Here is a 22,113-nt window from a genome sequence, read left to right as displayed (position 1 = left end):
GTGGAATCAAAAAATGGCTGCCTAACTATATAGGACAATTTTAGAGCACACACAAACATGCAGGAGTGATCTGAGAAATACACTGCCCTTTACCTGAACCTTGGCTCATATCTGTCTGAAGAAGTTGTTTCGCTCGAATAATGTCTACATTCAGTCTTCCTGCACTGGGAAGGTAATTTAGTGATAGCAGCAGCTCTCCCAACTCGACTTCATTCTACAAGGAAAAGGAAATATGAGAATATATAACTGCAAAGTCAGCTAGAGAGACAACTGCAGTTCAACCAACAAAAACAGATCCCCTAATGGACTGAAATGGCAGAAAAACATTTTAAGTCACATTCCATTTTCATCATCTTCAGGAACCATTTGGGGCCTTGCACTGAATAAGGTATAAATAAGGATACGATCCCCTGCTAGTAGGTTTGCTTCACTATATTTACACATCAATCACTGAACATGGTTCCGTCTTAAAATTGCCATCATTACGCCGTAGTCTGCTTGTGACAGAGTGCTGGGAACCAAGAACTGAGCCAGCACTCTGGTCACTGAAACACCAATTAATTCTCCCCAGGGCCTAATTAGTGGATTACAATGGGCTGGAGGAGGACCAATGAGGAACTTGGCCCATTAACCCAGCAGGTTTAAGAAAGCACAGGAAGGCAGTGCAGGAGGGAGAATGAGAACCAGTCTCTGGCGAGAGAGAATGCTCTCTCCCCAGCAGAGACCTGAGGAGGAGAAACTGAAACCATACCTAATATGGTGTGTGGAATGGTAAGGTGATGGGAAGAGCAAATGTGAATAAACTGCACTGGAGTGTTTAGCAGCTGAAGGGCCCTCATCGGCATAGCGAGAGCACAAGGCAGGAACGGGTTGTCACCCTGTCAGAACTGTTTCAACGAGATGCACAAGGAGGAGGAATCGCAAGAGCTGTAATTTTCCTTTCTTGCATTTGAAGTTTTTCCATCTAGTCCTAACCTTAACAATTTAACATGACTGATCTGCGGTTAACATCCAAAATACTGGCCCAGTCCTGCAAAACAGCCACACACAGAACTGCCATTGACGACCCTGGAAACTGTGGGCACGGAATGCTTAGAGAATCAGACTCTATGGGATTAAGTAGCATTTCCTTTGTGGTATAAGCTGACAATAGGGAGGAAATTCAGAGGTGGCATTCACTTACGAGCTTGTTCCCTTACTCCCTGATATTGCAGCATGTCATGCACTTATCTGAGAGCCGGGCTTACCAGTGTCCTTGCTATTCAGCAAACTGTGTTCTGACCTTAGCTTTATATAAACATAGCTATTTATCCATTAATCCCACTTTCACTGACTTAACTGAAACAAGTAAAAGTGTCTGAGAGCAGATATTACTAAAAGCTGCCTAAAAGTGATTGCTTAAAATACTAATGATTGACATGCACTGCCTTTGAAGCTTCCTGATGCTGTTATTGTATGAGTGTGATGAAAATACGTATCCAGTGAGCACCATTGTTGGTTTTACATTCACCTTTCTGATACCTGCAATAACCATGGTATCTTTCTATTCTCACCACCAGAGCTGAGCCCACCCCAAAAACTCCCACATCCAAGTACTGGAGAAGTTCAGACCCAGGTCCCGATCTGATCTGTGTGGCCCATCTCAGCAAGGAATAGGAGAGACAATGGTCCACAATCACTACAGAAAGGACAAGAACTTTTAAAGGCACCACCGCAAGAGATGTTATTAACCACAAGTGGACACAAATTACAACAGCAATTAGTGTTGTGGGAAATGTCTGTCACAAACCTGAAATTAGAGGCAAGTTTGCCAAAGTATACAAACCCAAGTCAAGTTTCAGGTAAACCCGGGCAGGGCACTGAACAAACTGGGGCTTGGATTCCAGTGAAATTGGCCAGTTAATCATTTTTCAGGGGGAAACTAGGCAAAATGTGACAGTTCCAGCTGAGTGTGGCATTTTGGGCTGAAATGAACCATAACACTCAGAACAAAACTCGAGCAGGTTTGGAGGCTTCCCCTGCTCAGGAGAGCTCCCTCCAGAAGTAAATAAAGCCTCGGCATTCCTTCTAGGTTTGGTAAGGACCCTCCATTTCCTGCCACCCTCCCCCATCCTCAGCTGGGAAACTCTAATCCCACCTGCGGCCTGCGGCAGGACATCACAGAGGTGGCTCCTGCTTCTTAATACAGGCCCTTTTTGACTTCCCTCATTAAAGATCCTAGGGCAGAAGATGAGTAGGGGCCATTAAATCTGGTATCCTGGTCCAATCCCAACTGTGGTAATTACATTCTGTCCACTCAGATTCCCCTGCAGTAGTTTCTCTTCTATATTGTTCTTATTGACGTTTCAGGACTACATGACAGAGATGCTTTTGAAACACAGGTAAACATGTAGTAGATTGAGCAAAGCTCTGCACTTCAGATCTGAACTGAATATGGCATTCTTTTCCACTTTATGCCCTAAATTAATGTTTAGCATCACTGTGGGTTAATTAATTAATTGTCTGGTTCCACCCCTGGAGGTGACTGCATTTCAGTAGCGAGTAACATAATTCCTGTGTATTTAAACCCACATTCTCCATTCTGCTAACGCAAGCCAAAATTAGTGACCTCGGGAACAAGCCAGGTGGTGTGGCAGAATCTGCCTCACCCCCCTGATTGCACAGTGACCTTTCCACTGTATGTCTGTGGGTCCAGGCTGGGAGGGGAGTGGCTAGCCTGGGAGGGAGAAGATGGGTAGATGGCATCATCTCCTCTCAAACCTGCATGAACTCCTTCATGGGGGGAAACACAGTCAGTATTTGGAGCAGCAACCAACAGGAAGAATATGGTAGCAGCGCCTACGGCAGAGGGATTTTCTGGCAGTGCCCACAGCCCTGCTTTATGAATAGGTGAGGGACAAAAGGTTAACCTGGAAGATTTAGGCAGACAAAACGTTACGTGACATGGCACTGCACAACTTTTTCATTAAACAACCAGAACATACAAAATTAACGTGGCACACATGAAACAGATCAGTAACGGACTAACTGCTGCTGGAATACCATGGCCATTTCTTTGATATCCACTACTGAAGGAGGATGTTGATAGATTGGAGAGAGTTAGAGATAAGCCACAAGAATGATTAAAAGACTTTTTTTTAAGTGCCTTTTAATGACAGACTCCAGGAGTTCAATCTATTTCGCCTAACACAGAAGGTTATGGGGTGATGATCACAGTCTAGGAGTACTTACACGGGAAGCAAACAAACATTTGATAATGGGCTCTTCAATCTAGCACACAAAGGGATAACAAGATCCAATGGCTGGAAGTCAAAGCAAGAAAATTCAGACTGGATTAAAGGTGTAGATTTTTAACAGCGAGGGTAATTAGCCAATGGAACAATTTACCCAGGGTTGTGATGGATTCTCCATCACCGGCAATTTTTAAATTAAGATTGGATTTAAAAAAAAAAAAAAGAAGAAGATCTGCTCTAGGAATTATTTTGGGGAAGTTCTATGCCCTGTGTTACACAGGAGGTCAGGCTATGTAATCACAGCCATCCCTTCTCACCTTGGAATCCATGCTAAAAGAAATATGAAAGAGGGTTTCCGGTCACAGAGCCGGGTTCAGTCAATTGGCTACGCAAAGTGAGTGTGTGCACTACTTAACAGACCTAGCGAGGCAACTGGAGTTGCTGAGTGACCGTCCATCTGGGAAGACCCTGCCCATTGCATAGGCCAAGGAGATAAATTTGGGGATGGCCCCACCGGGGATGGCCAACCTGGTCAAAGAAATCAAGCAGGGCAATAAGTCAAACCTAAAATCTGAGGAGATGGAAAGCATCAGCCTTTATGAGTCTCCCTGAATGGATGCCCTGATCCTGAACCCTCATCATTACTCCCTTATCCTGGTTACAACAGATGGCAATATAAATAGATGCAGTGCACACAGACTCCAAATTAACCATTCACCACTCTCCATTTCTTCCCACGGTAAACTTCATTCTTGTTTTACCTCAAAGAAAGATGAAGAAAGCCCCCTCCACCCCCCACAAACATGCACTTATTCTTGTCGGCCCAAGGAATTCAAACATTATATTCACACCTCAACTGCTAGAAGAGGGCCTCATCCTCCCTGATTGAACTAACCTCGTTATCCCTAGCCTGATTCTTGCTTGCATATTTATACCTGCCTCTGGAAATTTCCACTACATGCATCCGACAAAGTGGGTATTCACCCACGAAAGCTTATGCTCCAATACATCTGTTAGTCTATAAGGTGCCACAGGACTCTTTGCAAACATTATAACTGTGATACTAAGAGACTAGCATTGTAATCTGAATCTTCAATACACAGGTAATTCCCTCTGGCCAGGAAGGCACTGCCCAGGGGAGATCTAAATCTGGATTTACACACTGTACTCTGCACCAAGGATAGGTCCAAACCCTACCTAAGCACATGACTGTGCCCAGTCTCAGCACTGAACAGGCAGCTGAGTGGGTGTTATTAAAAGGTGTTTAGAAAAATTAGTGGAAATGTACTGTCTATACCAGACGATTTTTCCCAGCCAGTTTCTTATTGAGATTGTGCATGCGCTTGGGGAACTACTGCCAACCATCTGTGAGATGAGCCCAAGCCCTTAATAGCTAGCTTAAGCTAGCAGAGAAGCCTTAGGCATATTATTAAGGATAGTTAATGCCTTCCTTTTGGAGAGCAACACACCATCCATGCTTCAACAAATACTGTCTAGGCCCTTGCTCAAAAAACCATCATTGCTAGTGGGGCACCTAGGCAATTGTAATATCCTGATCCCTAACCCTTCACTAGTACCACAACAAACCTTAGGGTAACTGATTATCTACTTGATTACATATGGCTGATGTAGACAGTAGCTTGACACTGGGTCGCTCCCAGCGTGGGTCTTTGCACTCTGTGAAATCAGTCCTGGATTAGTCTCACAGACAGGAAAAATTTCCCAGACATCACTGCACTTCATCCGATCACTGCACCACAAAACAGGCTGCTGCCACTCAGGACAAAGCCTCTTGAACGGCTGATTCTGAATCCTGATAGACTAGTCACAGCTTGGCATGCAGGAAGTGGCGCGGGCCGCAGGGGCGTGCTGGCCGCCACTTTCCGCAGCTCCCATTGGCCGGGAACGGTGAACTGCGGCCACTGGGAGCTATGGGTGGCTGTGCAAATGTAAACAAACTGTCTCACGGCCTGCCAGCGGATTACCCTGACAGGCCGCAGGTTGCCCACCACTGGTGTAAAAGGTCCACGCTGTCTATAAGACAATCTGCATAATTCTGAACCCTGTCACTACCAGCAATATCATGTACAAATTGAATCTGAATCCAGTATTCTTCCATCCCTATTAACATTGTTATAGCAGACCATTGGTTTAGGGTTACCAACTTTCTACTCACACAAAACCAAACACCCTTGTCCCACCCCTGCCTCGCCCCTCCTCGAAAGCCCCGCCCCTTCTCTGAGGTTCCGCTCCCTGCTCACTCCATCCCCACTCCAACTTCCCACCCTCACTCACTCATTTTCACCGAGCTGGCTCAGGAGGTTGGGGTGCAGGAGGGGGTGAGGACTCTGACTGGGGGTGTGTGCTCTGGGGTGGGTCCAGAAATGAGGAGTGCAGGAGGGGGCTCCAGGCTGAGGCAGTGGGCTGGGATGCGGGAGGGGGTGAGGGCTCTGGCTGGGGGTGCAGGCTCTGGGGTAGGGCCAGGGATGAGGGGTTTGGGGCACAGGAGGGGGCTCCGAACCGAGGGGTGGAGCTGAGGGGTTCGGAGTATGGGAGCAGGCTCTGGGCTGAGGCAGGGGGTTGGGGTATGGGAGGGGGTACGGGCTCCAGGCTGGGGGTGTGGGTTCCATGGTGGGACCAGAAATGAGGGGTTCAGCACATGGGAGGGGTGCTGGGCTGGGACAGGGAGTTGGAGTACAGGGGGGTGAGGGCTCTGGCTGGGGGTGCGGGCTCTGGGGTGGGGTCAGAGATGAGGGATTTGGGGTACAGGAGGGGGCTCCAGGCTGGGACTGAGAGGTTCAGAGTGCGGGAGGAGGCTTTAGGCTGGGGCAGGGGTGGGGGCGGTGAGAGGTCTCCAGCTGGGGGTGAAGACTCTGGGATGGGGCTGGGGATGAGGGGTTTAGGGTGTAGGAGGGGGCTCCGGGCTGGGGCTGAGGGGTTCGGAGTGGGGGAGGGGGATTAGGGTTGGGGTAGGGGGTTGGGGCACAGGAGGGAGCAGGGGTTCAGGCTCCAGGTGGCGCTTACCTCAATCAGTTCCCAGAAGAAGTGGCATGTCCCCTCTCCAGCTCCTATGTGAGGCACAGCCAGGAGGCTCTGCGTGCTAACCTGTCTGCAGGTGCTGCCCCTGCAGCTCCCATTGGCTGTGGTTCCCGGCCAGTGGGAGCTGCAGAGCCGGTGCTTGGGGTGGGGGCAGCGTGCGGAGCCCCCTGGCTGCCCCTACTCGTAGGAGCCAGAGTGGGGAAATGCTGCTGCTTCCGGGAGCCACGTGGAGCTACAGCAGGCAGGGAGCCTGCCTTAGCCTCACTGCGCTGCTGACTGGACTTTTAACAGCCCGGTCAGCTGTGCTGAATGGAACCGCCAGGGTCCCTTTTTGACCAGGCGTTCCACTCAAAAACTGGACACCTGGCAACCCTACATTGGTTTGGGTTTTTTATAACGTATCCATTCTTACTTGTCACTTGCAGTCATTGTTTAATCTGGTTCATTGCACAGCTCAGCTTTTGCAAATTCCAGTATGCTTAGAAAATTGGAAAACTGTGTTATATACTGTAAGATACCTATAACTTTTCTCAGTCGTGTAACTAACAACCAGTAACACCACCAAACTATTCATTTTGTAAAATCCATCAAATCATAAATATAAGATGCAGGGCAGTCACTAAGACTGTGTACAGCAGTGGTTCTCCACCTATTTACGCATATGCACCTCTCTATGTGTTATGTGGGCCACGTCCACACAATATATATACTACCCTTATGGGCCTGAGAGTGTCACATGGGCTGCAGTTTTGTGCTGATTGGGCTGCAAGAAGCCTGTGGGTTGAGAACCACAGCTGTACAGAAATGCAGGGCTCTTCAAGTCACCCTAGGCTCAAGTACTAAATATCTGCACCAAGATTCAGGGGAATTACTGCTGGGTCCTGGTAGTAGGTGGCAGGGCTGTCCCTAGCCATTCTGGTGCCCTACACAGCCCCCTGCCCCCACAGGGGGGAGGGCCAGGCCTCTGCAGGGGGGCAGGAGCAGGCTTGGGCGGCAGGGGGGAAACTGCCCCCCTGCACGAGCCGGTGGAACAGAGCAGGTTGTGGCCAGGTCACTCCACTTCCTGCCGCCCGGTGAGTGCACGGCAGGCCTGACCCCCACACTCATGGGGTGGCAGAAAGTGGAGTGACCCGGCCCCAGCCTTGTAGGGTGACCAGCTGTCCCAATTTTATAGGGACAGTCCCGATATTCGGGGCTTTGTCTTACATAGGCACCTATTACCCCCCACCCCATGTCCTGATTTTTCATGCTTGCTGTCTGGTCACCCTACAGCCTTGGGACTGAGGGGCAGGGGGAAACTGCCCCCCAGCACTCACCAGCAGCGCGGCTGGGGCCGGGTCGCTCCACTTACCGCCGCCGGGGAGTGCAGGCCCGACCCCTGCTGCAGTCCTCAGAGAGGGGGGTGGGGGCGGGCCTGGGGTGGGAAGAGGCGGGGGGACGGTAGAGCATGGACGGGGGCTTTGGAGAAGGGGTGGAGTTGGGGCAGGGGCTCGGGCAGATCAGTGGCAGAGGCTTTGGGGAAAGAGTGGAGTGGGGGCGGGGGCTGGGGCGGAGCAGTGGCAGAGGCTTTGGGGAAAGGGTGGAGTGGGGGGGCGGGGACCCTCTGGAAGAGGCGGAGCAGGGACTGGAGCAGCACGCAGCTCGTACTTTGCGTATGGGTAGGGACGGCCCTGGTGGGTGGACCCATTTAGTTTCAGCCAGGATCTACAGTAGTTTAAAGTATCTCACTGGCCCAAACGGAACTCCTAGGAATAGCTATCCTTATGCTGAAGATTATGTGGTTTTATAAAGCATAGCCAGACCCCAGGAAGTGGAAGGGAGAGGGCGGTGAGTCTGGGCATGGACCAGGGCCTGGCGCTCTGTTACAGACAGCGTAGGGACTCCATGTATTCATGGTAAGCTTTAAATAAAATTAAATTTGTATATTCAAAAATTTTATATTCCAAAACATTTTAAACATTGCTTCATTTTGTGCACACACAAAATTGGTGTGTGAGTGTAAAGCTCAGATTTACGCAAAAACACAGATCAGGCAGTCAGGCACCTACCCACACGAATTTATGCCGCAAATGCAGGTTTTGCAGGTGCTAAATGGATGTGGCTAACCAAAACACTTTTTAAATTTGTTTGTAAAACTTGGTCTATAGCAGGGGTGGGCAAACTTTTTGGCCTGAGGGCCACATCGGGTTTCTGAAATTGTATGGAGGGCCAGTTAGGGGAGGCTGTGCCTCCCCAAACAGCCAGGTGTCACCCGGCCCCCACCCGCTTCTCGCCCCCTGACAGCCCCCCCAGGACTCCTGCCCCATCCAACCCCCCCGTCCCCTGACGGCACCTCCAGGATCCCTGCCCCTCCCTGTCCCCTGACGGCACCCCCAGGATCTTTGCCCCTTCCTGTCCCCTGACTGCCCCCGGACCTCCCACCCCTGACTGCCCCCTGCCCCCCCATCCAACAACCCCTTCTCCCTGACTGTCCCCAGAACCTCTGCCCCTGACTGCCCCCCGCCACCCCATCCAACCCCTGCTCTCCTTCCTGACTGCCCCATGGGGCCCCTGCCCCATCCAACCATCCCTTCTCCCTGACCGCCCCCGGAAACCCTGCCCCTGACTGCCCCATCCAACCCCCCCTCCTTCCTGACTGTCCCTCTGGGACTCCTGTCCCCATTCAACCCCCTTGTTCCCCACCCCGACCTCTATCTACATCTGACCACCACCCTGAACTCCCCTGCCCTCTATCCAACCCCCCCGCTCCCTTACCACTACAGCCACACCGCCCAGAGCACCAGGACGGGAGCTGTGCCGCCTGGCGGGAGGCAGTCGTGTCGCCGCACAGCACAGAGCACCGGGTCAGGCCACGGCTCTGCAGCTGCGCTGCCCAGCAGGAGCTCACAGCCCCACCACCCAGAGCATTGCGCTGGCGGCGCAGTGAGCTGAGGCTGCAGGGGAGGGGGAACAGCAGGGTAGGGGCTGGGGGCTAGCCCCCCGGGCCAGGAGCTCAGGGGCCAGGCAGGGGGGTCCCGTGGGCAGGATGCGGCCCGAGGGCCATCATTTGCCCACCTCTGGTCTATAGTGAACTACCCATAACGCTGCCTACTCTATGATCCCGGATTCAAATAACACAAAGATAAGGTAAGGTCCTGATCTTCAGTCGTGCCCTTTTGCACATGCCTGATTTGTTCATGGGCAACTCTGGCAAAGCCCCCGTGAAGAACTGGGTCTATATTTTACTAATAGACTTGCAGGCAATATTCAGACAGAAGGTGATGAGTTACAAAATACTGTGCAGTATGTCCAATCCAAAACCCATGGAACTGAACAGAAAGACTCCCATTAACTTCAGTGGGCTTGGGATCAGGCATCATCTGCCTAAATTTCCCTTGAGGACTTTTTCTGTGTCACTCTGCTTTCCAGCTAAGTGTCAGCAGTGTCCAAACACTGCATGTTTCCATTAATTGCCTTGAAGGAAGTAATGTGCAATCCAACCCACAAAGACCACATCAGGATGGGTTTGCTGGAAAATAGTCTTAACTGTCCCATTGTTGAGCACAGCTGGTAATGTGCTTTCCGGAATGACAAACAGCATTTTCAAAACAGAATGCAGTTCACTGACTAGCCTACCATACAAATGACTCAGCGACTTGAACAGGCATTTAACTTTAGCAGTGAACTATATCTGATCTTATCCATGTATATTTTCAGCTCAGCTGTAGGAATATGAATGCTGGATGGTTCAAATCCTGCCACAATGCAGGGAGGTAGACCAGATGACTACAATTCAGCACTGAAAAATTTTCTTTGAATTTGTTTGTAACCTTGCACTTCTCTCCTGGTGCCTTAAATTTGATCAACCCATTGTTCATTAATCAGGTTCATATGCTGAACTATGCTTGCTAACTTTATTCTTGTGGTTTGGTCACCTGTGATTCACTGTCCTCAATAGCTCCACATGGCATCCAATTAACAACCAAGTTACAAACGCATCAGTTGCCCCAGAAAAACCCGGGCAAGAGTTAAAACTTCTCAAGTCTTAGTTCGTGCCTCTCCCATACACTCTGCAGAACAAGTCCACACTGCTGAATCGGAGCACTGGTATCTGATACTCTGTCTAATTAGAGCAGTGGTTCTCAACCTTTCCAGACTACTACACCCCTTTCAGGAGCCTGATTTGTCTTGCAAACCCCAGGTTTCACCTCTCTTAAAAATAGACTTGCTTACAAAACCAGATAAAAAAATACAAGTGTCACAGCTGACAATTTCTAACTTTCTTATTTTGTCTGTATGAAATTTTAGTTCATGCTGACTCCACTAGTGTTTTTTATGGAGCCTGTTGTAAAACTATGCAAATATCTAAATGAGTTGATGTACCCCCTGGAAGACCTGTGAGTACTCCTGGTTGAGAGCCACTGAACTCGAGAAGCCAGTGGAAGAGATGAAATCCCCAGCGCTAGGAAGAATGTGTAATATACAGAGTCATTTGTTCAGCCAGCAAAATGGAGACAATTGGGGAAAGTCAGCAGTTGATGTGAGATGGCTATTTTTATTACAGCAGGTCAGCTGGGAGAGCTGATTGAGTCAGACGAGATTGGTGGAGGGGTTTGTTCTTAGTTTGGTGGGAAACAAATTAGAAGCCTCAGGCCAATTCAGGTTGGCATAACTGATTGGAAGTAACGTTTCTCACTTCTGAGTGCCTGTCAAATTTGGGAGGGTTCCCTCTCAGTGCTCTGCATAAATATGGCATGACTCCATAATCATCAGCCCTTTGGTTTCCTTGCTTTTATTATATAAATATATGTCATGTATAGAGGAAATGTTACAATATTTTTTTCCCTAGTGACTCTGTGCACGTAAGCATCTTTTTGTTACAACACTGAAGCCTTTTCAGGCAGGATAGGGAAGGTCTGATAAAGACATCTCTCTCTTCCTCATAAGTGCAGGGTTTGAACAAAGAAAGGGGGAAGCTTATGTATTTGGTGCCATATTTATTTTATTGGTGCTCAAGAAAGAGAAGAGTCTGAATTTTGTTTGTCGAAGACCTTTTAATGAAAAAAAGTGCTGTGGGTTTTGCCTGTATTGGTCCACTTTATATTTTGCTCTCAGTAGTTATGACAAAACCTCTAATATTTCCCCACTACAGGATCCAGGGATACATTTACATCCCAAAGTTTGTAAATTTAAATGCCTAACTTGACGCATAAGGAAGAGAGATTACACCCTAAAATCACAAACAAAACCAGTATGTGGCAATCTTTATACCCCCGTTTAAATGACTGTTCATTTTTTTCTGATAAAAGGCATGTATATAGTTCAGTATTACAGGTGGGTATAGTTCCAATTCTACCTAGAACTATTGTAGAATACCACAGGCCGTGAGTTTTTGAACCTATGCTGTTTGCTGTATATGTCTCCCTTAGGCACCGTTATTTAAAGGCATAATTTGAGTTACAATTGTAATGCTGATGACACACCAGTTTGGGTTTTGATCCCAGGTGATTCTGGGAAAGCAATTTCCTGTTAGATTAGGTAGCTAAGTGACATCCAGTCTTGGATGTCCATTATTTTCCTGAAGTTCTGATTATTGCTTCATCTTTCACAGTGCCTTTTTATGGGTGTATTATGCAGCCTGTTACTAGAGTGTGTAACCTTGGGGTTGTCTTTGATGCAGAACTTTCTGTAACTATCATTGGGGCTGAATCTAACCCTCACAGAAAAGGCTCATTTTTTCTGCCATCTCTGGAACACAGCAAGGCTGCTTCGAGGGAAGCAGAGTTTAATTTATGCCATTAGCACATCTTGTTTGGATCAGTGCAGTGCACCATTCACAGGCCTTCCAGACTGTTTGAGATCTCTACAACACGCCCAGAGTTCTACAGCTCAAAGGCTCCCTGACTCCAGAGGTACATGGTGCATTACATCAGTGTACAGATCTATACAGTGCTTCTAATGAAGGTTCAAATTGATTTTCCTCAAGGTTATCCATGGCATTACCTGCTTAGGTATATTAGAACACTTCTGCTTTAGTACACCCTGCTCCCACAGGCTTCCTGCAGCTTCCTACAGTAAATCACTAAAGACTTTTGGAGGTCTGAGCTGCTGTATAGTATGCCTTGGCAACAATCTACCCATCTATGGTTAGGGGTACTGAGCACAAAGCCGGGTTAAAACAGAGTCATGAGATCTGGGTTGTAGTTCCACGAGCTTTGCCAATGAATCCCTCTAGAACTTGGACAAGTCACTTATTCTCCCCAGCCTTACTTGGAGAGAATATTTTCCACCTTGCAGGGCTGTTGTGAGGCTAAATTCTTTCAAATTTGTCGCACACTTTGAGCGCCTGGGATAGAAGGAGCTAGTGAGTAGCACAGGATTATTATTATATTATCAATGTGCCATGCCGTGGTTTAAATGCATAAAGCCCCTTCAAATTAATGGGTATCATTTGGGCAAATCCCCGTGCAGCACCCTGAATATTCATCCCACAAGTGTAGCCCATAAAGCTAGCTTAGCCTTTTATCATATTCAGCAGCAACTCAAGGAGCCTACAGGCCTATATCCTGTAAGACATTAGCTTAAGCAAGTTAGCATAAATATAGCCAAGCCTAGTAGGTCTGTGACCCTTGGGATAGATAAATGGCCTGTCAGCTACCTTTAGATTTTGGGGAACTAGGATTAGCTTGCTCAGTAGCAGGAGCTGGAACCTAATGGTACTTGGCAACTGTAGGAACACTGAAGTGCTACTGGCCTGGATATTTTAGGATAGAATCATTGGCAAATGTCTAACCACAAACTTGGCTGAGCAATAGGTGACATATATGATAATGAGTTAAATGGCATTAATATGGATAAGTACACCCCAACATTCTGAGGGCAAGGAAGTCAGAATTGGACAAGGAAGGCTGGGCATTAGCATGAATATTCATGATAGTGCTCAGGCCCTATAACAGGACAAACCTCCATGTGGAGGGGGTTAGCTTTCCATCATTCGTCCCTTCAGCTCTATTGTTATCTATCACCAACCTTGGGCATTGGGGAACTTGGACCGTCAGACTCATTCGGCCTGCCAGAGGCAAGGCTGGTCCTTTGTCTCTCATCACCAGGTTCTCAAGGAAGGTTGTACAGTAAAAGCTGAGTTATCCAGCTCTTTACCAACCGGAAAGCTCTATTAACTGGCATTTCTGATATCTCCCAATACAAATCTTCAATCTAGTAACCAGGACTAGTGTACTGCCCAGGAGGTTATGCAATTGCACATTCTACACTCTACTTTCATGCAAAAGAGGCAGAAGACAAGTACGCAAGCTGATATCAGGGATTTAGTCAAAAAAGCAGCTTCCAAGCTGTGTCATAGGGTCATTACAGATTTAGCTCAATCTCTTACACCTTCTATATTTACAGCGATCATTGATGTTGATAATAACGACCCTGAGGCACTGCAAGATCCTAAAGTGCCTTCTGAATCATCAAAGATTAAATTATGTTCAGTATAATTTAGTGTTAAGTGTATTTTTAGTGATCTGGGTGTACGCCACGCGTGGCCCATAGTGATATGTAGTGTCAGAAGATAACCTACTGTATAGAAAACTTTACCTGTATACACTTAAGTGCTTCAAGAAACCAATCACTCTGCAGTGCAATACAACGACTGGATTGGTGAGTACCTGTATACTATTTAATACTTTATTCATTTTACTGTATTCTAATTCTTTGAAAATTGGTATTCCATTGGTAAGTCTAACTCTTAATTAACCAGAATATTTGATTAAACAGCACCCCCCCACCCCATTCACCCAATATGCTGGTAACAAAGCTTTTACTGTATATAAGTCTAAGAGCTTATGCAAGGAATGATACCAGAGATATCCCCAATACTGCATTATTCCTCTCTGTGGTTTGGAGCTTTTCTGTCTTTATCATTGGCTCTAATAAAAATCACCAAGGCTTTGCTTTGCCTTCAGTGTGAGTGTCCTTGCCATACACCACGAAGTTCCCTACAAGATACTGAACTTGTTGGGTTTAGTTCTTTGTAGCCTGATTCTGGGACAAGAACTCTATTACTCTCAGATCATTAATTAGGATCAATTGGCAATCAATACTATCATTATTAACCATTAAATAGGATCAGGCAACACATATAACTGATATTAGACTGAAGGAACATTTGTTCAGCTCTGCTTCCACCTCATGGGGAAACTTTCTCCCAGGTTAGCTGTATGTATATCCCTCAGGTCACACACCAACTAGCAGTGACCCTATGATCCTCCCTCCTTACAGGGAGTTTCAGTTACCCCCACTATCATCACAGAGAAAGTGAAGCAGCTGCTCTGTGATACCTCCTCTTGGGTCCCAGGATGGGGTTGGGAGGCCTCCTTCAGCATAAGTGGGTCAGAGTTGTACAGGAGGAAAAAGTTCAGGTATAAAGGGAGCCCATAGCTCTTCATAGGACCTTTTCTCCTACTGCAATCCACCACATTGGAACCCAATCCCCATACCACTAGACACACTGGGGCCTTGTCTCAACTACATGTATCTAATCCCATTAGCTCTGTCTTCAGAGGGCAGGCCACTTACTTTAATATTTGGGAGGATATGCTGTAAGGGTCAGCACCGCTAAAAGGCAGAGGAAGAACTCCCCCTATTCTCCTTCACCCTGGCTGAGGCGAGTTTAGCTCATCCCAATATTCAATCCTCCCATCTCCTCACTGTCTAGTGAGGGAAGGACTCAGCAACAGAACCCTGGTTTCTCTCTCACTGGAAGTTCTGCATCACTCGTTTAGTTCAACAGCTGCTAGGGTTTGGGACATGTTCAAAATACCGACTGGAGTCTCTGGCATGCTCAGTGGCTTTGAGCCAGGTTTGTGGAATTAGTTTCTATGTGGATGCACAAATCTCTGAACCAACTGCTGTTTCAAAACTTTTGCCAAAGAAACAGCTGTCCGATGATCAGTTTTACTGGTTTTTAATTTTCTGTCCAACATCTTTGGTCTGTCTGTGAATGGCATTATGGAAATCTGCTTTAAAAAAAAAAAAAAAAGGATATTACAGCCAAATGCAAATGTGCACATTTCCACAGAATGGCACTTGCAGTTCCACAGACCCCAAACCGAAAAGTCTGGGGATTCTGCAGCCAAGAAGGGATTCAGTACATTCACAAGTGAAGACTTCCAAAACACAGGACATAAACGGCAGAGAGTTCATTATAAGTTGCTAAAGAAATGCTCAGAAATGACCTGTAAACTGAGAGTCTTTAATTTCTCTACCCCTCTTCTTTACTAATCAATATCTCTGCTGGGGTCAGAGAGGAACAATGAGGACACATATTTTGTGTTTACTCTTGAGTCAGAAATCAAAACTAGAGCTTCAGAGAGCTGTTGGAAGCTTGAATCTCTTGAATTTCTTTAAGGCTGAGCGCAACATATAAGCAAGAAGCCCATTAGACTCCCACTGAGCCCTGTACTTATGAACCTATGTTCCCAAAAAGTGAATGCCACTCAAGTGTACTAGTGGGATGAAGGTTCAAAGGAAAGGTACAACAAATACCCGTGTCTTTTATCAGACATAGCTCCATGACCATCTCTGGGGAGGAGAAAGGAGTTCTTATGAATTTTCACATGCCAGCAAGACATGGATTTTCACATGCAGAATAAAGATCTCTCAGCTCTGATCAACACTGGCTCAAAACATTTCAACTCACCTATTCATAAACACCTCTTCCCTCCTGCCCCCGAAAAATAATGTGTTGGTAAAACTAGGGGTGCACCATACTCTATTTTAATCAATCTTTACAGAGAAATGTGAGACTCTGAGCATAGATATAGCAAGTACTTTCAACCTACTTTACAACAGTCAGGCAATTCCATGGTATGGAGTTATTTAAGGAGGGTAGAACGTTTCCTATTTTCAGGCTCTGGTACTATTTGAACTGGCAGATCACTGGCCCTCTTTCTGGACTCAATCCTGTAAGGTTCTGCCACTCTGGCCCCGATTCAGCCGAGCACTGAAGCACATGCTCAATTTTAAGCATCTAAACAGCCCCACTGAAGGTAAGCACCAGCATAAGTGCTTCACTGGACTGGCGCCAGAGTACTCCACTCCTTACAGGATCAAGCCCTTCATCTTCCTTGTGAATGTAGTGTCTGTGGAAGGCACTAGGTTGACAGCCTGTGTGAATATGAAGCCCTCTATTGATCCACAGAAGAGGGAAGGCATAGGAGGTGATGCCCTGCCAACATGCCCCAACCCTGAGCTGGAAGGATCACTCCTACGGGCTGAGGGGACAGTACAGTGCTCATGCACTTTCAATCCTGAGCATTTCTATAACAAAAATGTCTGCTGGGATGGTGGTTTTTGTAATGTGGACTCCTGCTCACTGGCCTGGGAACTGAAACAAAAATAATTGTACATGCTGTTGACTAACAAGCAGCCATCAGACGGTAAGAAATGTTGGTTTCAGAGTAGCAGCCGTGTTAGTCTGTATTCGCAAAAAGAAAAGGAGTACTTGTGGCACCTTAGAGACTAACCAATTTATTTGAGCATAAGCTTTCGTGAGCTGAGCTGTAGCTCACGAAAGCGTATGCTCAAATAAACTGCTTAGTCTCTAAGGTGCCACAAGTACTCCTTTTCTTTTTAAGAAATGTTGGTCACTATTGATCTGGGCTGGATTTGAACCAGCCCCCTTGAAATTAAAAGCTATATTCCATTATGAATCTTGTGAGGGCTAAAGAGCTTGCCTGATCCAAACCCCAGTGAAATCAGTGGAAAGACTCCCATCAGCTTCAATAGGAGATGGATTATCCCTTTAATTTAGAGAAAACATGCATTTGCTTCTGTCCACCTTCTTACATGCAACAAGATGTGTGCCCACAATCCTTTGTGTCTGCTCATTTTAGGACCCAGTTCCAAAGAGGTACACCTTTTTAAAAGGAACCATCCATGGATTTGCTTCACCCTACACTGCCTCACAGCCTTTGGGTCCGATTCTCCATTACCTGGCACTGTGTGTTGTCATTTACACCTGGCCACACAAAGGAGTTGCCATTCTGATCTGGTAGCTTTTTACAGCCACTTTCTCCACTCTTCTAAAACCCTTGTCCTCTTTGCTTTTTCTCTCTCACCACTACTCAGTTTTCTCCTCTGTAGCTCTTGCCATCTGGACCAGCCTTCCTGTATCTTTCCAGCTCATGAAGTTTCCATCTATTTTTAAATGCCACCATAAAACAGACATCCTGCCTTCTATCTTTACATTCCTCGTCTATGCCTTTTCATTTTTCTCTCCTTCTGTTAATGGTCTTATGACTGACTGTTTCAGCATTTTTCATCACACAAGTTTCACCACATTCATTGCTGTCTTTCTCATACTGGGGCAGATCCTCAGCTGGTGTAAACTGTCATAGTTCCACTAACTGCAACTAAGAATCCACACCACAGAGCGCCTGTTTTGTATCAATACTTAATTCTGTAAGTGTCGGGGGATACCTTTATGCAAAATCAAGTTTCACTGCATTGTATGCAGATTTTTTTCTCCCAATGTATTAAGATTCCTAGAATTCGTTTGGAAGATACAGTTGTAGCACTTTCCATCTAAATGTAGTTGACAAGAAATTTAAGAAGGCTGACAGTGAACTTTCTTCTTCATCAGTCTTGTCGGAAGCCTCCTCTCGGCTTCAAACTCAGCACTTTTAAAAAAACAAGATGAGTAGAAAAAGCTTCCTTAGCGCCGGTATAAGCAACACTTTTGTTTTTAATTTCCATTTTTGTCATCCTGCAGATGGAACTTTCTGTTTATAAAAATAATAGATACAAATTGCAGGCATATACCTTACCCTTTCACTATAAAATATTAAGACAGTACTTTAAATTAATATGAATTAAGATTTTACTTACTGAAATATCTATTTCTTCCCTTGATTCATGAACAATACACTTGTTATCACGAGTCAGCAGATTTTGCATCTGTTGTTCTGGAAGGGCCTGGTGGTGCTTTGAGTTGGTGTCTGTGGTGGTGCTTCTGATGATGAGCTTGGAGAGGTGTGGGGGGTTGTTTGAAGGCAAGAAGAGAGGGTTCAGGAAAGATATTTTTTTCAGGATGGGGTCCCCATCAAGTATGGGTTGTAGTTGTTCAGTGAAACCCCACATGGGTTCCAGTGTGGGGTGGTAGGTGACAACGAGGGGTGTGCAGTCAGAGGGGGGTTTATTTCTGTATTGAAGCAGGTTCTCTCGTGGTATTTGGGTGGCCCATTCCATGATGCAATCTACTTCTCTGGTGGACTGCCCTTGTTTGGTGAAGGCAGTTTTGAGTGTATTAAGATGTATATCCTGGACTTTTTCCTTTGAGCATATTCTGTGGTATTTGAGTTGTCATCAACCACCCCACATAGGAACCCATACAGGGTATCATCAGAACAACAGATGCAAAACCTGCATCTCCACAGCTTCAATGATCAACCCTGCCCCCCAAACTCTCCTTTCAAGTGCCTATCACAACAACATGTGGAGTACTTCATCCAGTGCACGAAACGCCCCAACAACAACTATGTGGGTGAAGCCAGACAATTACTACTCTCTCAAATGAACTCACACAGGAAAAAGACAAAAACACCCTATCACCTGTGGGTGAACACTTTTCATAAAGCAATCACTTTATATCAGACCTATCAGCACTCATCCTCAAAGGAAACCTGCATAACACTTTCAAAAGACAAGCCTGGGGGCTTAAAATCATAATTTTGCTAGACACTAAAAATCATGGTCTTAAAAAATATACTGGATTTATGGCTTATTACAACAATTTTTAACCCACTAACCCCCCTTTTTGTCCTGACTACAAGGGTGTTAACAAGCCACTTCACCTTGAATGATCCTTTAGAATATGTGCTAACGACTTATGACAAAGTTTGTCCCCAAACTTTTTCCGTCGTGCCCTTCCTAGAGGGTCATGCCCCATAGTTTGGGGACCACTGACTTATGCTAAACTATCTGTTCCATCTGGTATTTAGCTGTGACAGTCTAAGAGCCTTTGCCAGACCTGGGAAAGAGCTCTATGTAGCTCAAAAGCTCGTCTCTCTCACACAAACAGACGTTGGTCCAATAAAAGATATTACCTCACCCACCTTGTCCCTCTAATATTCTGGGACCAACACAGCTACACCAACAGGTACCCCTATAGCAGCTGTTCCCTGATCCCTCACCCTCCTCTGGTCACAAAAAGAATTCTGTGGAACTGCTCGGGCATATGCACTCTGATGGACATGATGTTTCTTGCAGGAATATTGATACCACAAAGACTTATTGAACTTAATGATCTTAAATAAATAAATAGAATCCATGGTCTCAACTTCCCAGTGCTTTTGACAGCTGCATTCCAGTTCAGCCTGCACGTAATACAGACCAGGTGATGACTCTTGTTTAACTCGAAGAAACATTTTAAACTGTCCTTGCATTTTAATTTTTAAAGAAAGCAACTCTCATTCATCAACCAGACACAGGTACATTAGGACTGTCTCAGGTTCCAAAGGACTGACAGTTCATCTGACCTGAGGATGTTTGTTCCCCCTGGGTAATGCTCTGGCTTAAAATGGCCTTCTCAGGGATGCACTGCAGCCCAGAATTTCTGGAACACTAAGTGGCATGGCTACATTCGCTCCCTCATCAGTCCACTGACATCTAGAGCAGTGCAGGGGTTCAGCACCTCTTGGGATTTAATCCAAAATGTGCAACCTCAAGGGCCAAAGTTTTGGCTGGCCTGGGGGCCTGATTTTCAAAGGCATCGAACACCCGGAATGCCAACTGGTCTCAGTAAGAGACGGATTAGGCTACTATCCTTTAAAATGAAAGCCAGCCTTGATGGAGGAAAGATACAAAACAAAAACTACTTCCCAACTAAAGGAAAGGAATCATTCTAGCTTCCCAGGCTTGCAAAATCCAAGTTCAAATGGCTCTCTCTGTGAAAAGCGAACTACAGAATCACAGCATGGCTTGACTATCAAAGGAGATGCATCCATTGAAGTCAATGGGGTCGCCAAGTGGTAAATGAGGGCAAAATTTAGCCCATTAACTTCAATTTTCCAGTCAGGAACACAACCAGTATTTTATTGGTCCATTGGGGCTCAAATCTTCTGGTTCAAGTACTCCTGAATTTTAAACTCAGCAGAAATTCTAGCCATAGCTTGTCTTTAAAAAGTCATATTCAGATAAGGAGGGCCAAATTCTCCTCTGTTACAGTGCTGCAATGCTAGTGTAACAGAGAGGCGAATCAGACCCACAGAATTATGATGTAGAGTTTGGGGTGCTCTGCACCTCTGAGGATCAGGTCCTAAATTAGCAAGTGAAGAGTAAACTGCACAAGTGCAGCTCTTCACATAACATGCATGTACCACATGACATTTCATTTGCTACGCTAATAGAAATACATCAGTCTGCTTGTAGCTTGGTTTTTTATACAGACTTCTGTCTGCCAACTTAGAGATAGTATGTATCAGCAAAACTCTCCTTGTCCATTAACGTAATGATTAATTAATACATGATTATCACGGAGGTTTCGAGACACTTGGCCAAATATTGCTCTTGCTTACATCTATGCAACCTCATTAAATTCAATGGGCCTGGAGAGAGCAGAATTGGACTGACTTACTTTAATGCAATATATGTGGACTAGAAGATTGTATAATGCTCTCTGGTGGGGAGGCAGACTGCCCCAGCAGGAGCTCCGCTGGATGTAGGTAATGGTGAATCAGGCTCAATGTGCCCTGTACTTCATGCTGGCTCACACATCAGTACAAAGTGGATGTAAGTAGCTACTGGCCCAGAACGTTGGTGTTTTAGAATCACTTTGCATTGGTGAAAAACAACAACATAGGGTGAATTGGGCCTAATACCTCTGGAATCCCTGGGACAGCCCAGAAGAGATCTTTCCACATTTCTGGAATGGTATAGGGAGCAGGAGCCATGATCCCGAGCATGCCCCTCCCTACCTCACCCTCTTTTGGGAAAGACTGCATGTTGAGAGAACTAAGCTCAAAAGGTTCTTGTGCACAAGGACTCGCCACTGCCCAGGAATCCATGGGTGGAGGAGGCTCCTTGCATCATCCCCACACAAACTAGCCACGTATGCATATACTGGGCTAAATTCTAACACACTGTAGTCTGAAATGCACGTCACAGCTCTATGTATCTATCTTGTCATTAATCAGATTCCATCAACTTTCAAATGCAGTCTACTTTATTCACTATGTGAAACACTTGTGGTATTGCACCCTATGGGTCAGACCCTCCGATGGCATAAATCAGCTGAAGCCAATGGAGTTACACCCATTTACATCAGCAGTGGATATAATACCATAGCATAGAGGCCAGCATGAAGTAGATACTATTACTTCCTTATCACCAGACACGTTAGGACCAGATCCTGTAAGGGGGTTGACTTGAAGGCAGTGCACATCTTACATACTCAGTCTCTTAATTTGCATTAACATGGTACTGTTATATCATATACATCAGGGGTCTCAAACACGCAGCCCCGGCCCGCCAAGCTCCCTACGCCAGCCCCCAGGCCAGGGGTGGGCAAGCTACAGCCCGCGGGCCAGATCCGGCCTGCAGGATTACCCCCCGTGGCACCGCAAGCCCCACGCCGCTCCCTGAAGCAGCTGGCAGCAAGTCCCTGCAGCCGGGAGGGAAGGAGAGTGCTCCGTGCGTTACTTTCACCTCCAGACACCGCCCACCGCAGCTCCTATTGGCCGGGAACCGGGAACCGCAGCCAATGGGAGTTTCGGGGGAGGTACCTGGAGGAGCAGCAAGAGCAGCGCATGGAGCTCTCTGCCCCTCCCCCGCCCCCGGGGCCGCAGGGATGTGCTTCCAG

At 46.6% G+C, this 22,113-nt stretch overlaps 1 protein-coding gene across 5 annotated transcripts in view; it reads right to left on the bottom strand.

Annotated features, from left to right (window-relative positions):
* The window catches only part of SYT17 (synaptotagmin 17), a 112,498-nt gene that overhangs the window by 35,181 nt on the left and 55,204 nt on the right, over positions 1-22,113 (bottom strand). For all 5 annotated transcript variants that reach the window (XR_012161138.1, XM_073362318.1, XM_073362321.1 and 2 more), the window contains one exon: positions 94-214. Coding sequence is in view for 4 of the 5 variants with exons in the window: in XM_073362318.1 (XP_073218419.1) it covers positions 94-214 (121 nt within the window). In the remaining variant the exon portion in view is untranslated. The remainder of the gene's footprint in view (positions 1-93; positions 215-22,113) is intronic.

Source organism: Lepidochelys kempii, chromosome 10 (genome assembly GCF_965140265.1).
Source record: "Lepidochelys kempii isolate rLepKem1 chromosome 10, rLepKem1.hap2, whole genome shotgun sequence".
NCBI lineage: Eukaryota > Metazoa > Chordata > Testudines > Cheloniidae > Lepidochelys > Lepidochelys kempii.
The sequence above is the reverse complement of the archived record's forward strand: the minus strand, read 5'-3'. Positions and strand labels throughout refer to the sequence as shown.